The 16501-nt window shown below is 39.9% G+C and overlaps 1 protein-coding gene across 1 annotated transcript in view; it reads left to right on the forward strand.

Annotated features, from left to right (window-relative positions):
• Positions 1-12186, forward strand: part of LOC311003836 (cadherin-10-like) — a gene marked incomplete at both ends in the record, with an annotated part of 33668 nt that extends 21482 nt beyond the window's left edge. The window contains 9 exons of the mRNA XM_083995723.1: positions 481-600; positions 1677-1844; positions 1995-2176; positions 3361-3614; positions 4734-4867; positions 4960-5075; positions 6634-6742; positions 7794-8045; positions 11696-12186. Of these exons, the coding sequence (XP_083851849.1) occupies positions 481-600; positions 1677-1844; positions 1995-2176; positions 3361-3614; positions 4734-4867; positions 4960-5075; positions 6634-6742; positions 7794-8045; positions 11696-12186 (1826 nt within the window). The remainder of the gene's footprint in view (positions 1-480; positions 601-1676; positions 1845-1994; positions 2177-3360; positions 3615-4733; positions 4868-4959; positions 5076-6633; positions 6743-7793; positions 8046-11695) is intronic.
• Between the last annotated feature and the right edge of the window lie 4315 nt (positions 12187-16501).

Raw genomic sequence — 16501 nt, forward strand, 5'->3', positions numbered from 1 at the left:
CAACACATGTCAAATAGAAGAGAAAACAAACAGGAGCTTTCAGTCTCACTGATATTTAAAAGAGATGCAACTGCTAAGACACTGTGGTTTAATGAAAGCTATAATTTTCACTGAGGTAGAGGCAGCTGTGGCAAGTACCTTGTTGTTTCTTTAAAGAAAGGTGAAAATGACAAGCGATCCTATGTTCCTGATTGATTTTAGTAGAGACATCAGTAGTCCAATAATGTGACTTCTTCCTGAGGCCTGTGGTTTGACATGAATATTAGCTGGCTACCACTAAAAGACAAATACTATCAGGGCAGCTGGTATTAAAGCTGCCACCAGGATTGCATTGTGCAGGGAGCATAAGAACAGCATCTCTTCATATGACGAAGAAGCAAATAAAAATATGTTGAGTCAGTCATTTGATCATGCCTCAACTCGATGTGTGCGGCATCATTGCTTTGGCTTTAAAATTGACTCTGCATGTTCTATTTGCAGGTACATCTGTTGCCACTGTTACTGCCACTGATGCCGATGATCAAACATATGGGAACAGTGCCAAGCTTGTGTATAGCATCCTTCAGGGACAACCGTATTTCTCGGTGGATTCTGAAAATGGTAAGCCAAACCCGGCAGGATCAGGATGCAGTTTCTAATGTTATGCAAGTCTATAAACAGATCTTTCTCACGGCTCGGGTAAGTGTTTGTGAGAATTAAACAAGCTGAATAAGGATCTGCCTGTGTTACTAATGTTAAACATCAAATGTGAGATTTTAGTCTCAGCTACTACAGTAAATTCCCTTCAGTAAAAAGGAAAATCAATGAGATGACTCGTTTCGGCTTGAATTTAAAATCCAGTTGTTTCCCCCCACGTTTAACTAAATAAAATAAGACATATAAGTAAGATATTATTAAAAAGTAATTCACTTTGATGACACTTTGGTGCCTAGGCTGAAAAAGGCAAACCCCTTCAGAGCCATTATTCACGTTATTTATTTACAGCACATCTTTGTAATATCTAACACATTTGTGAAATAAGATTACAGTATTTGCCAATTCACCAAGAGGTAAAGCTGATTCATAATGTCAGATTGATCCTGTTATACGAGTGATCAGAACAGAGGTGCTTCTGTTCTATTCTCAGCTGATACAACACTATACCATACTTGTACTACTAGTACTAGTAGTTTTCTCTGATTTCAACAGTGGTTGTTTTATTGGGAACCTCTTTTTTCACTTAGATGAAGTAAGTTTCTTAGTTTGATATGTAAAAAGAAAAAAAAGTGATTATATTCCTTTAAAAATGATACAGGCTTTATTTTATCAATATCAATTAGGTGTTTTGTTGTTTAAACCTAACCAGACACAGGACTTAGGATGTCCTGCACTTTGTATATTCACCATCCACCCAGACCAACCCCCGACAGCATTCATGTTGTAACATTGTAGCACTTCTGACAGAAGAAAAACATTGCCAGGGAACATAAACCAGGCAGCTATTACATTTTCCCCCCAAAATACAATTGACAAACCAAATTTGTAGTATATAAATGTAATTTCCCACGAGATATGGTTGAGAACAGAGCTGGAACTGATCTTAATCTTATCAAATTTTCAGGAAGGCAGCAAATAAATTTTCCAGTTTTCCTGGCAAATGTGGTAGAAATAATGTTGTGTTGTTGTTTTTTTTCCAGGCACCATCAAAACAGCCCTGCCTGGCATGGACAGAGAAGTCAAGGAAAACTACCAGGTTGTGATCCAGGCAAAAGACATGGCCGGGCAGATGGGCGGCCTTTCAGGAACCACTACAGTCAGCATCACTCTCTCTGATGTGAACGACAGCCCGCCACGCTTCGCTAACCGTAAGAGACCAGTCCTCCATATTTCACAGTGACTCTTGATAAGCTTCTAAATAATGAGTGAACTTTTGTTCAATCTTTGAGGTAAGATAAATCTCATGACACAACCATTATACAATATTTATTTATTTTTACACTGACTGTCATGTGCAGATTCCTTTCGGGTGACTGCTGTGGAGTCCACAGAGATCGGAGGCGCGATTGGCCGTATTAAGGCTGATGATCCAGATGTTGGGCGTAATGCTGAGATGGAGTACAGTATTGTTGGTGGTCATGACATATTCAACATCATCACTGACCAGACCACACAGGAGGGAGTCATCATAATCAAAAGGGTGAACTATTTTATTTATTCTTTCCGTCTTCCTTTTCCTCTGAGGTGCTTTATAACTTTTGTTTAATGCATTTAAAGGAGGTAATTGTTAGTTTTGCTAATGCTGCGTAACTAGTGTTAGCATTAACAGCTTTTTACAAACCAGTCTGGTGATAAGGATTAGTCATCATGGTGTGTTTACAACATAAGAAGTTATACAAAATGCCCCCCCCTTAGCAGAGCTACTCTTTCAGATGCTATACTGACTCGGTATTGGAAAGTGATAGGGTGGGCTGGCTGATCCAGAGCTAGAGTTAACAATGGTGTTGCTTTCCACCGCTGGTCACATTTCTTAGCGAGTGAAGCTTAATTCTGAACAACAACATTCCTGCTACACTGGTAAGCAGTTGTTAATGTTAGCATTAGCTTTGTAGCAAGAGAACAAGAGAACAAATGGCTCATCAAACTGCTTCATGCTGCAACCAGTGGCAACCAGTGATTGTAACAATTACTTGACTGATAGTGGCTGAGCAATCAGATAAACACTTATTCTGATAAGTGACATGTCACTTAGCTGTAATGACCAGCCTGGTCACCAAGAAATACTCAACTGTTCATGGAAAACCTCCTGTTACCACATCAGATAATAGCTACATGATCTGTTCTATATATGAAAAAGAAGTTAGACAAAAAAGTAAATATGTATATCCATCAGAAGATTGAAAGTTGAACTCCTAAAAGGTTAAAGAATTAGCTTTTACAAGCTTCTCTTGACTGTTCCAAGTTTAACGGTGTGTTTAATTTAAATTAAATTTGAGCTCTCTTTTTTTCATCTAATTTTAATATGTACGTTTAACTTCAGTGAAAAGACAGAAAAGTACAGTTTGAGATTAGAAACCACCCGATAACGTTTATTCATGTAAGAAAGACGACAGAATTTATTTTTGAACTGCAGTGTAAAATCAGATACCCTAAGCCTGTGAAATGAATAATATAAAACAGTCTTTTGCTAGAAACTCCTTTTAGTTTTCCCCTAAGACCTTCCAGATCAGTATTCCTCACATGGATTTGTAACTTAGAATTTAGAGTACGAAAAAGATAAAGGCAGACAAATGAAATGCAATAAATTGCCTATCAAAATCCTGGAGGCTGACTGTTTTTATGGAAAAGTCTACAGCTTGACTTCTGATGCTCTTTCATCTCCAGGCACTGGATTATGAAAGTAAGGGGGACTACGAGTTCAGAGTGGAGGTGAAAAATACCTACTTAGATGCAAGGTTCATCCACGGTTTGCAATTCAAAGACTACGCCATGGTCAAGGTAACCGTAGAGGACGTGGATGAGCCCCCGGTTTTCACCAGGAACCCTTACATCATCGAGGTGCATGAGGACACGGCTGCTGGCAGCTTCGTCGGTGTGGTGTCAGCCAGGGACCCCGATGCTGACAACAAGCCAGTCAAGTACGCAACAAGAGACAGCGAGACGTGTTTAGACCCCAAACAGAGCCAGACTGTTAGAGCCACATGTCAGCTCCCTTTTCTACCTTCTCACAACAAGTTCATCCCCCTCTGGGATTGAAATACATGATTAAGTCAACTTAGAAATGAATCGATGGAGCTTTTAAGAAAATATTTCCTCACAACCCAAGTGAGTTCATCGCTTTATTGTGCTAATTTCATTACTTCAAAACTCATTGTTCCAGCTTTAATTAAACTAGCATAAAATCAATAAGAAAACAGGCAACACATGGTAGAAATACAAAGTCTCCTCTTATCACTTTCTCAGAGTGAGGATAAAAATGTGCCCACTTGGCTAAATCTAATCCATCAGCCTAGCCATGTGTCAGTGTGGAGGGGGGGAAGAAAAGAATATTATTCATGGGTCCCTCCTGGTGATTTCCCAGTGGAAAATGGCGGCGGCCCTGTGAAGTGAATACAGACACTGTTTATTTCCCAGAATTATGTAAGCCCTCTGTGGCACTGCACAAAGTCAAAGTGAAAGAGCCTAATTTGCTGTATCGATTCACACAGCTCAGCGCCGCCATTCCACACATATGGCGCCTGCTCGTCTCTGACACAGAGATATGCCACTCTCGGCCCATGCCACATGGCGTATTGTGTTGCATATTCAAATTTTAGTGGAATATGAAAGTTGACGATGACAAATGAGGATGCACGAGGACAGATGAATCATCTCTTTACAACGGAAAGAAAAGAATACATTGTCTGTACTGTGCAAAAAACATTTTTATGAAGTTAAGAAGTTCTGTGCAAGAAGAAAGAGTCAAAACTGCAGTCATGTTGAGGCTAGAGTCCTCACTGCAGGTGGCCCCGTTCGAATCCCGCATCGGGCAGCCCTTTCCTGCATGTCATTCCCCCTCTCTGCCTCCCCATTTCCTGTCTCTCTCTCTATGTGCTTTAAATTAAAGGCAATAAAAAGCGCCAAAAAATACTTAAAAAAAAAAAAAACTGCAGTCAGTTTATGAGCTATATTACATGTAATCAAATACCCTAAGGCAGTCATGGATAAACCATGTGTGGTATCAATTAATATTTTGTTTGCTTTTTGTTTGCTTCCAGATACTCTATTGATCGACACACAGATCTCGAGAGGTTGTTCAACGTCGACTCTGTAAATGGCACCATCACAACACTGAAAGCTCTGGACAGAGAGATGTCCAAATGGCACAACATCTCTGTGGTGGCCACTGAAAGTAACTGAGGCTTCAATTTCTATCATAGTTTTATACCTACAGTAGTTACAGTCAGTGATGTTGTGACTCATCATGCTCTGCTTTTTTTCCAGATAGTCAGACGACCCGAGTGCCTGTGTTCATCAAGGTGTTAGATGTAAATGACAACGCCCCGGAGTTCGCGATGTCCTACGACACATTTGTCTGTGAGAATGTCAAAGCAGGACAGGTGCTTACGACTTATGATCACATGGCTTGAAATATCTCATTTACTAAATTAATAATTGTCATTGAAGCATACATTCAGTTTTATCTACATGACAAATCCACGCAGTGCGATACAGTTAATATTTGTCAACATATCTACACAGACCGTTACTTATCATGCTGATTAATTATAAGCCTGGAAAACATTTTGGTTATATTAAGATTTTATAGGCACTCTGTTTCATACACTAATTACACTAATGTTCTGCACAGTTATTCTTGTTGCAATAACAGTAATAATCATATATCTGTCAAGTGATGTTACATGAATCAATATAAATGATCCAAAGTAAAGTCAATTGCGTAGGGACTGTGTAAACAGGGTACATGCAGCACAGTGCCTGACATCGCCGTGTGCAATAAACCAGAAATGAATATGTATTGACATTTATGTATTTAACATGGCACATATGGTTCATGATACTCTGCTCCAGCAGGAGGCTTCTAGCAGATATGTCTGACATTTCCAGAGGTTCAGAAGTCCGTCTGTCCACAAAGCTCACACTCGTGTGCTCAGTGCAGACGTATACTGTAGTATAGGGAGCCATCACTCACACTACAGTATAGCCACACGTGTTTGTTGTAAAGTTTCAAGAGACAGCAAATCCTTTAATTATCTAAACACTTCATGCTAATTACTGATTAGTCTAGTATGTATCTGATTGGCCTGAATGAATGTTTCTTTTTTTGTTTTTTTCCTGTACCGTTGATGTGAAAATGTGAAGTCTTGCTTTGCAAAGAAATGAATTATGACGAAGAAAATTGATTTGCATGCAATCAGAAATACTACTGAAAACCAGTGTGCTTCGTCAGCCCATTTGAAGAGAACATTTACAAACACTGAGTGAAGTGGTTTACAGAGGGATTACAGTATGGGATCATTTGACTGTTGATTACAATCAAAGAAACCATAGCAATGATCAACTATCAAAAATGAAAATGGATACAAGCTAAATCCAAAAGAACATAATATCTGAATAACATCATTAGAACAGCAGCATTGCACATAGAAAAGTACCCCCCCCCAAAAAAATAAAAACAAAAATAAAAGAATGTGTGGTGAGTAACGTCTTCAGGATGACTCATTGAAAGGCTAAATATAACAGGGTCTTTAGATGAGTTTCAAAGCCATTAGTGGAGGACGATCTAATAGTGAGTAGTAAACTGTTCCACACTTCAGGGCCAATAATATAAAATGCTCGTTCACCTTTGGATTTTAACTGGGAGCCTGAAAGGAGAGCAGTGATTGGTCAGCAGATGTGAGGGGTATGGAGGTGGAATAGAGGACAAGCGGTTCACAGATGTAACCCGGTGCCACTCCATTCAAGGCATTAAAAGAAAATCAAAAGGATCTGAACATCTTTTTCTGCACTTCACTGGTAACTGGTGGCCAGTGCAGGAGAGATATGGTCTCTCTTGTTGGAACCAGCATCATGTTTTTAGATCAGATACTTGATGTCTCCCCTACAAATAAGACTTATAAGCATTTTGTTTCTCATACTTTGTTTTCTCCTTCGCAGCTGATTCAGACAATAAGTGCTGTTGACACAGACGAGCCCCTTGTTGGACACAAGTTTGTGTTCAGTATAAGTGCCAGCAACCCAAACTTCACCATCGAGGACAGAGATGGTAACCTGTGATTTTTCTTTTACCCAACAAACAGAAGAAAAATGCTTCTCTTTGTCTCCATGTTAAGATAAAACAGCCCTATTTCATTCAGTGTATTCAGCAAATACGGAAATGCAGTTTGATACAGTAAGATGTAGTTAAGTGTTAAGGACTATAACCTTGATGTGACGCAGAAGAGAATAGACTGGAGCAGAATGTATTCGACATTTTCAGTGTATGATTGTAGTCATCTTATTGAATTTGTTAGTATCCTTTCCTCTTGAGCTGTTTGGCAAATTTAATTTGCAGTAAAGCCGTTGTAAACGTGAGGCTTCAGGCAGTCATCCCACATCTATCATGTATTGTGTTACAGATGGATTTTTGTTTTTCTTTCATACCAGAAAATATTTGTCATTGAAAAATGTGTTTTTTTTTTTCCTTTTTCTTTTTTGGTTTCTCAAAGATAGAAATAAATACAGTGGTAGCTTTGGAAGCTCGCAGTAACAGTTTGGACAACTTTGACTGCAGAGTCTGTTTATTCCTAACTGCAGCAGTGTGCCTGGTCCTCGTTTGAGCATTGACTGAGTAAATTGTGACTGAAACTCTTCAACGGCTGGGATGCATTGCAGTAGATAAAGTGAAAAGACTGCAGCAGAGACTTAAGATGGAGACTGAGGGGAATTATGACAAACAAGCTTTGGACTTTAATTAGTTTATTGATAGAGTGTTGCCATGCACAGCAATGCTATTGTTGTTTTTTTGTTGTATTTTTTTTTCCAGAATGACGACTACTATATGATTACTAATCAAGACATGTTTGTATTTATTTATTAAGAATGAAGATTTGTATTCAATGAATAGCAGTGATTATTATTAATGTGCTTGACGTTTTGTTTGAATTGCTGCTTAGACACCTTAGTCAATTTCAATAGGCCTGCAAAGTTATTATGAGCTGCCTGTCACTGGAGAGACAAAGAAGGAAATAAAGACTGCAGTTCTTTCCTGTAGGATCATCTAGCTAACTGAAATATCTCATCCCTGACAAGCTTTGCCCATTTGCATCTTTCCGCAGATAACACTGCCAATATCCTGACGCGTCGGGGAGGTTTCAGCCGACGTGAGATGAGCATGTACTTCCTGCCCGTAGTGATCTCCGACAACGACTACCCCATTCAGAGCAGCACCAGCACACTCATTGTGCGCGTGTGCGCCTGTGACAGCCGTGGAAACATGCAGACCTGTAACCCCGAGGTCCTGCCCTTCTCAGATGGTCTCACAACTGGAGCTCTGGTGGCCATACTGCTCTGTGTCATCATTCTCCTCAGTAAGTCCCCTCGTGTATGAACATGTGTATGTACAGTATCTTTTTTTTGTGATTGCTGTGATGCTTGATTCTTTATTGAGCAACAGTTACAACTGTAGTTTCTCAGGTGTTCTGCTAAAGTCTTGTATATTTCATTTATGTAACCAGCAACAAAAAAAAGATAGAAAGAAAAATCACAAACTGGCTTCAGAGTGCTTTAAAATCTACACAATTTACAGCACCCTCTATCCTGAAGACACCCCAATAAGCCTCTCACTATATCTCACCCCACTTAGTTTCTGTTGCTATGCCTGCCAAGCTTTTCATTCTAGCTTTGCTGTACAGTTTACAGTGATAACAAGAAATTCAAACACCTCCAGTTACTAATGAAATAATGGATCAGTGATTTCACACTGAAGTAAATAAAAGCAGCCGTCTCATTTCCAGCTAACACCTGTTCATCCCTGTGTCAACTCCATCTCCGACTGGTTTCTGTCTTACAACAACAACCCTGTAAAAAAGGTGTTAAGCTTCCACTTCAAGGGAAACAGTCAGCACCAACGCCTGCCGAGGCTCCACAAAGAAGGCATGTAAATAAGGAGCAGTGCCGTTCTTCTGTGGCATGGTAGCTGTAGTGTAAATAACACTGTGAGAAGCCAGTGGCCTGGTTATGGCCAGTTAGCAGATGGCAAACAGACAGAAGATAGAAGGTGTATTGTGCATATTTCCAGAAAGTTTGTGTTGTTTATAATACAATAACCTTCTGTATGAGCACTAAAAACTGCAAAACATAACCCTTGGTCAAGTAACAAGGCCATGGCTACAGTTCCCACCAAAGAGCAGGACACAGCATTACCCTAAACTTGGATATAATAGCTTCTAGTCTCCCACACAACAAATATGTCAGTCCTTTACAGGCTTTTTGTAACATAACCTGTGGCCTCACATAATAATGTGGTTCGATAAAAGATATGCTCTTTGGCTTCGCGGGCAACAGTGGGTTTCTAATGTAGGTGGTAAATTAGGAAGCTGGACATGCTGATATTTGCAACTTACATAAGAGCCGACAAACTCAGTGTTGAAGCCATTTCTTGTACTTTTGCTGGTTGAGCTCCTGAGCTCTCAACAGGACAGGACTGAATGACCTTGCCACAGCATTAAGTGGTTGTCAAGCAAGTGGTTTGCAAGTGGGTCCATGGTGTGGGCACATGCCTCACAAAAAGGAGCCAGCCAGGCCTAATGTTCATATGCTCCACGCTGTAGCCAAGTCGGTGTCCTGAAGTCAATAACATTCCCAGAGTGAGTTGCTTGCTCAAGAACATGCTGCTGAGTGCCCATATGGAGGGAAAAAATATCACATGGTCTATAGTTAGCAACATGACATGATCGATTGAAAGCTTGGACTCCCAACTCTCTTAAATCCATAATATGTTTCTGAAATTATGACATTCTGCCAGTGGTCCCCATTTCAGATGGCAGCATCCCAGCAGCTCAACATATTAGGACAACTGCCATGGCAACATTAATGACAGAAAAATATCTGATTTGCTTTTTTGAATGAAAGTGTCCTAATAGTATTATTACACTGACACAAATCATACTAATTTGAATCATATCAGCAACTGAACACCACATTTTGAAATCCACAATATTCATTTCCAATGTGTGTAATTAAAAAAATAAATAAATAATTAAGCATCAAAATCAAGAAAAAACAAACAAAGAAAGAAAAATCACCCGCCTAATGCCTAAGCTACAGGGAAGTCCAACGCCGATCTAAGTCGAGTAAAAAAAAAAAAAAAAAAAAGGAAGAAAGAAAGAGTCCAAGAGAAAGTAATCAAGCCTGAGTGGGATTTTGGCAGGGCCTCCCACAATGATCCATATGGTCATTATAAAAAGACACAAATGAGCACTTAACACTTCATATTTGAAACATCATAATTATCATTAAAAGAAAACGGCTCTGGCTCTTGGTATAGGATGGGATGTAAACCTTAGACACCATCCACCTTGATGGACAGTCATTATTCACATGACCACATGAGGTCTTTTATCAGGAAACTGCAACAGACCACTTGAGGCAACATTTATTTTCTTAAATAATACAGCTTTGGGCCAAAAGCTATAGAGGAACCTGTTTAGTTCCTTTTTTTCCCCAAACAAATGAGTGCTCATTAGAAATTAAAGTTGGTCTAATCAATGACAGATTGCTTTGAATATTGTTTATATTCAGCTGTTCTCTCTTGGAAAAATACAGTAACAGTGTGCTCTATGTTCAAACCATTGGCAAATAAATACACCCAGCACTGTGTATGTCTCTGGTGATGCAGGTTGCATTTTGCTTCTTGACATTGTGAAGCACTGCTGCTGCTGCTGCTGATCTGATGCTGTATGTAATAGCATACAGGACCTGCAGCGACAGTGCCTATCGTTTTACCCAGCAAAAAGCAGAAATGTGTTGTGCTTATGGTCAAGGGCATATCAATAAGTAATGGGTTTCAACTGTCAATGAGTCTCACCTTGTTTGGCAGAGTACTTGATAGGAGCATTTCTGGCTGCACTTTGTGAGTGTTGAGGTCCTTGCAGACTCTTGTAGCCAATACAATCAGTAGAAATTGACTAAGCTGCCCTGAATATGAGACCTTAACCAATTTCATGTGGTGAAGTCGAACCCTCTTCCTCCTGACATATTTTCTTGCTTTAGTGTCTGGTGTGTTGGTTGATCTGCACCCTGACTAAACTACAAGCAAATTAGTGTTGACCAGCTTTTCTTCCATCTGCTTGTCTTCATTCCAAGTTTTAAATCCTGGTATCTGGTGGCGGGCAAATCTTCTCTCACATATCTTGCACACTGAAGGTTAAATTTCAAGCTCTCCTCTTGAGCAGAATATCATGACATCTGCTCATTATCTGACGCTTTTTCGCGCTTGAACCCTCCTGACAGACTGTCTCATTCACCTCTGCTTGACTCCGACAGCCAGGCGCTGAGCTGGAACGCCTCTCCCTATCTGGTCCTGCTCGTTGCGGTCGTCCACTGCCTATAAACGTGGCACTGGTCACTCACAAATGTCCGCAAAGAACCTTTTAAACAGCCACCCCCACCCAACCCATGTTGAAGGGATTGTAATTAACACCCAGGTGGGAGGCAAGCAGGCAACTACATTACCTGCTGATAGGACAAAAAAAGGCAAAGGGGAGAAGGATGGGAGCACAGGTGGAGGAGGATTTTGTGCTAGTCCTAAATGAAAGATTGCTTCCTCTTTTTCTGAAGACTTATGAGTTTATTTAAAAACTTGCTGCCACACACTGCCACTCTCTGGAAACATGCTCACTCTGCAATCTCTGATTGTCTTTTACTGCTGAAAAAGAATGAGGGAGATGAGATATGAGGTTGTGTGCTGGAGAGCATAAAAAAGGATCTTCCAACCACAGTGCATTTTATACATGGAATATGCCGTGAAAGGGAAAAAGAAAGAAAAAGCTTTTTTCACTGAATCTTTAATAATAGGAGGTGAATGCCTGAGGCAGTGTTGGGGATTTATCACTGGTAGCAAATGTGTCTCCCCTCTGTGCTTTTGCTCCCCTGCGCTCTTTAATGCATGACACATGTTAGGAGGCACACTTCTTATGCTGAGCTTTATCTCTCTGTATTTCCCACTGTTTTTGTGTAGTGATCGTGGTGCTGTTTGCTGCCCTGAGGAGACAGAGGAAGAAGGAGCCTCTGATCATCTCCAAAGAGGATGTCAGAGACAACGTTGTCAGCTACAACGATGAAGGGGGTGGAGAGGAGGACACTCAGGCCTTTGATATTGGCACGCTGCGCAACCCAGAGGTGATGGATGCTAACAAGCTGCGTAGGGACATCATACCCGAAATGCTGTTTCCCTTTCGGAGGACATCACCTATAAAGCATAACACGGATGTCAGAGACTTCATTAATGGGAGGCTTCAGGAGAACGATTCAGATCCCACAGCGCCCCCCTATGACTCCCTGGCCACATATGCTTATGAGGGCAGTGGGTCACTGGCAGAATCCCTCAGTTCACTGGAGTCTGGAGCCACTGAGGGGGACCAGGATTACGATTACCTCAGCAACTGGGGACCACAATTCAAAAAGCTGGCAGAGATGTACATAGGGAAGAGCCCTGATCGAGAGACCTAGAAGAAGCCATGACAGTCTCTCTTTTATTCAAGCCCATTTTTTTTCTGTCTGTTTATCTAGCTAGCTAGCCAGACAGTTGTTTGTCTAGTTAGCTAGCTAGCTAGCTAGTTGACTGTCTGTCTACCTATCTATCAAGCTATCTATCTGTTTATCTGTCTAGTTTGCTAGCTAGTGTGCTAGTTAACTAGTTGTCTATTTGAATTCTCATACACATGCGTGCGTGCACACAGGCGCTCAAACTAAAATTCCTGCAATCCACGTGTGGATGCTGAAATGGAAATTAAGACTTGAACTGAGTTTTGCATTTTCTCATTGATGGAGATACAGTATAATTCTCAAAGTTTTACTGTTTTTGGTCATAATCAGTAACGATGCCTTTGACTTTTAGGATTTTTTGTGAACAATGGTGTGGACAATGTGTTTTGTAATTGACCTGAGAGATAGTAGTATTGTATACTATCAATGTTTAATGGCACTGGACTGGGTTTGGGTTGGGGAGGGGAAGGAGTCAAAGCGGCTTTTCCAGCCAAACTCCATTAAAATGCTGTAAATGTACAAAGTGTTTTTAATGATGGACATCCTATATACTATTTGCTATCCTTGTTTGACAAGCAATGTTCATGTGAATGGTTGGTGCAGTTAATTTGTCAAACTATGAATTCATTCCATCATATAGGTGTAAAATGTAATGGAAAGTGTATGTTGTAGGAAAACCGTCATACACTGAATTCATGCTGTTTGAATGCTGAGTCATATTGTTTTATATTTATATTTTTATACTTATTTTCTTAATAAAATGATGTACAAAAGAAACAGATACATTTCCAGTACTTTGCCTGCTTTTTAAATGAAGTTTCTGGTTATGTGGAGTGTTGCTTCTTTTTTCCTTTTTTTTTCTTTTTGTTTTGTTTTCTTACACAAGCATACGTTCCCTCATGGGAAGATGTGGTTCATTAAAACATATAATTATCTGTAAGCAGGATGATAAAAGAGGCCAGTTTGAGAGTAAGCAAAACTCCGTATAAAATAATATTATTCTCTAGTCAGAGTACTGGGTCAGGATTTCATAACAGGGTTGAATTTGTCTGTTGCTTCTTTGTTAGTTTTGTTTAGAAGTGTTTCAAATGCTTCAAAGAGTTAGATCAATATCATGTGAAGAGGTGTTTTAAGTATTTCTCATAATAATACTCTGTTATGTATACTTGGGGACAGTTGAATTATAAGTGCATGCAAATTCAGATGAATCTAATCTGTATTTATGCCAGTGTCTAAGGCACAGGACACACTACATTGTTCCTGAAATCTCACTGACTTTCAATTACATGATGAAGCAAAAGTTAGTTTTTATTATAATTCTAATGTTCTTCAAGGTTGTTTGATTTATTTCTTGATGACTTTTTCCCCCTTACTTCAAGAAGAAGGCTTGCTTGAGTGTTTGTCGTTTAGCCTACTTATTTAGACATTATGAATGACAACTGAAGAATGACAGTTAATTTGGAGAGGAGCAATGATTGAATAACTCTTGATGTTGCACCTTGCACAATGTTCTGCATATCCAACCAAACAAAACTAGTTACAAGATGAAAACAGTGTTTCCCAACTGACAGTAACTCCGAACTCCATGTGTTTAATTACGCACTCATCTGCAAATGTTCTGTTATTCGACAGTACTTGCTGATTAGTGGGCAGCTGTGGAGGGGACAATACCTCAAATCAATATCCTGCTCACGTCGATGCACTTGGTTCCAAATCTTAACAGCTGCCAGCACACAGTCGCAGTGTATAGCTGCTCTAATATTTTCATGTATGATGTGTAGCATACCCAGAGGAGCTCTTTGCAAAGTTAAATTGTAGTTCTGTTGTTAAATGTACGTCTATATAGTGATTTCTCTCCCCCCTGTGTCCATGAAAGTTTTTAGCTTGGACCAATTATTTTTTTTCAGGGGGGAAAATTGTGGAAAACACATCACTTTGTGCTTTACATTGTTCACAGAGGACTGAAAACCAGAGAGGTTAAACCATAATGGCCAACTTCTCAAAGAGAAAATCAAAGGAGAGCTTCACTGAAAGAAATAATAGCAGTTATATTGCTGAATAAAGCGGAACAACCACGGTGGCTGAGACCACAATATAAATAATGCAGCAAGACACAGTTTTTTGTTAAGTTTGGTAAGTTTTGCTAAACCTACAGTAATGGCACATCCATCCTCCTTCTCTACAAGAAATCCATCATTGTTAAAAAGGAGGTGGCACTTGATTTACGAAGTTGAGTCAGAACTCACCAAATTGCAAATTAGCAAGTTAAGTGGTGATTAGGTACACCTGTACAATCTGATGTGAGCCAATGTAACAGCCAAGCAATAAATCCCATTTCTCTAGGCCTTTAATGCCCAGACATCACACTGAGCGGTGGACCAAACCCTGTAGTGAAGCCTCAGTGGGAGTGCACAGCGTGGATACAGTAGGTGTTTATACTGTGTGGTTTCCAAACACTACAAGACTCATCTCTGAAACTAACAAAGTCCAACATTTGTTACAATCCAACGCAAGGTGTCACTATAGTTTTAATCACTTCACAATATCAATTTTGTTGTCACCATCCGATCATAGCATCCATCCTTAAAGAATATGGATTAACTAATCAATAATATAACCTCTGTCAGTCAATATTGTTTCCATTAGAGAGCTAAAATGAATGGAGTTTGATCCCTGGGGATATTTTTGATTGTGTATGATGGATTTATTTTGAAACAAATAATATTCTAATCTTAAACATATTGAATAAATAGATATGAAACATTAATGTGAAATAATTTTGTCATAAAATAATTTAGTTTTGTGTCTAGTGGGATGGATCAAAGGAAATGCTCTGTCTTTGACCTCCTGCGCAGGGATTCATGGGCCCAGTGAGAAGCGATTATTCCTCCATCATTTAATTAATGCCGTATTCCCAATACGGTTCATGTCTTGCAGCTGATTTGACCACAGTGACCTGTGTTGAGGCCGGAACACAGGACGGGGGCCTCTGTTCTTCTCCGGGGTCTCTAGTGGCTTTCTAGGCAGAAAGAGAGAATTTCCTCTGCTCACCCAACTCGCATGTGACTGCATGATTAGAGCTTAAGTAGAACATATCCTGTTTGATGTAAGAAAGGCATTTGCATGTCAGATGGAATAATACATGACTGATAACTCCTGACGGTAAACCAAGTGTGGGCTACTGCAACTTTATTAGTTCAAGTGAGGTCCATAAAAGGAGACAAGGCCTGCTGATATCTTCCTCAGCTGAACATGGTGCTGGGTGTGACTGCAGCTGCTTATGGTTCAGATTGTGTGCTATTGTGCTACAGTTATTCATTTATATTGCTTTATGACATGGCTGATTTGGTGATGTTTTACTGACACAGGTCATGAAATAGTGACATTGGCGGCGATCGGACGATGCCCCATCACCAAATGAGATGCGACCATGAGCTTCCTCCAGCTCTGCTATACTGTAGATGGTCTGTGTGCAGCTGCTGTGAGATCAGCACAGACACGACAGCAGACAGCAGGTTGATGCCATAACTTCAAGACTTTAATTTTTAGGATGTTTTTGTGCCCCCTGCAAGGCTCATAAGAAACAGGCCTCATGTCATTATTCATAATACATGATGTTTTTTATGGGTCTATTGTGGCTAGAGAAGACTAAAAGATGCAAAGTACTGCAATCAATAATGCAGGTGAAATATTGTTATGCAGACGAGATGTGACAGCACTGGTGGACCACCTGAGGCTTTTTTTTCCTGCTCTGTGCCTGGACTACTTAAAATAGTCCTTTCCCGTACACCGCTTTCCCAGAACAGGTTACACGCCAATACCCAATTTCTCTCATTCCCTGCTTAATGTGGCTAAAATGTAAGTGAAAGGCCGTTATTTTTAACGCATATTGATTACATAAATGTCCATTTGACTACTTGTGAAGCCTCAGCTGCCCCACTTGAGTAGAGAATTGATTTTTCCATTAACTGACCTTTAGCGACTGAAACCCCGGTGCGCCAATAGAGGCAAGCTACAGAAATATGATGTGAAATAAAATCAGCTTTAAAATAAATCAAAGAGCATTGTTATTTGAAACCACACAGTTATAGATGACAGAGAGCTATCAGGATACAGTACTTTTATAAATGTGACCAAAAAGTTGGCAAGCGCTACTTGTTTCACAATTTTTCGTATATTCATTTGTTTTCTAATCACCCACAATCCACCTCTCAAGTATGAAGCATTTCACCTTGAACCATTTCATCTTAGGTATGACTCAGTGACCGTCTGCGTTGGG

The sequence above is a fragment of the Trachurus trachurus genome, assembly GCF_905171665.1.
Source record: "Trachurus trachurus genome assembly, chromosome: 20".
In the NCBI taxonomy this organism is placed as follows: Eukaryota; Metazoa; Chordata; class Actinopteri; order Carangiformes; family Carangidae; genus Trachurus; species Trachurus trachurus.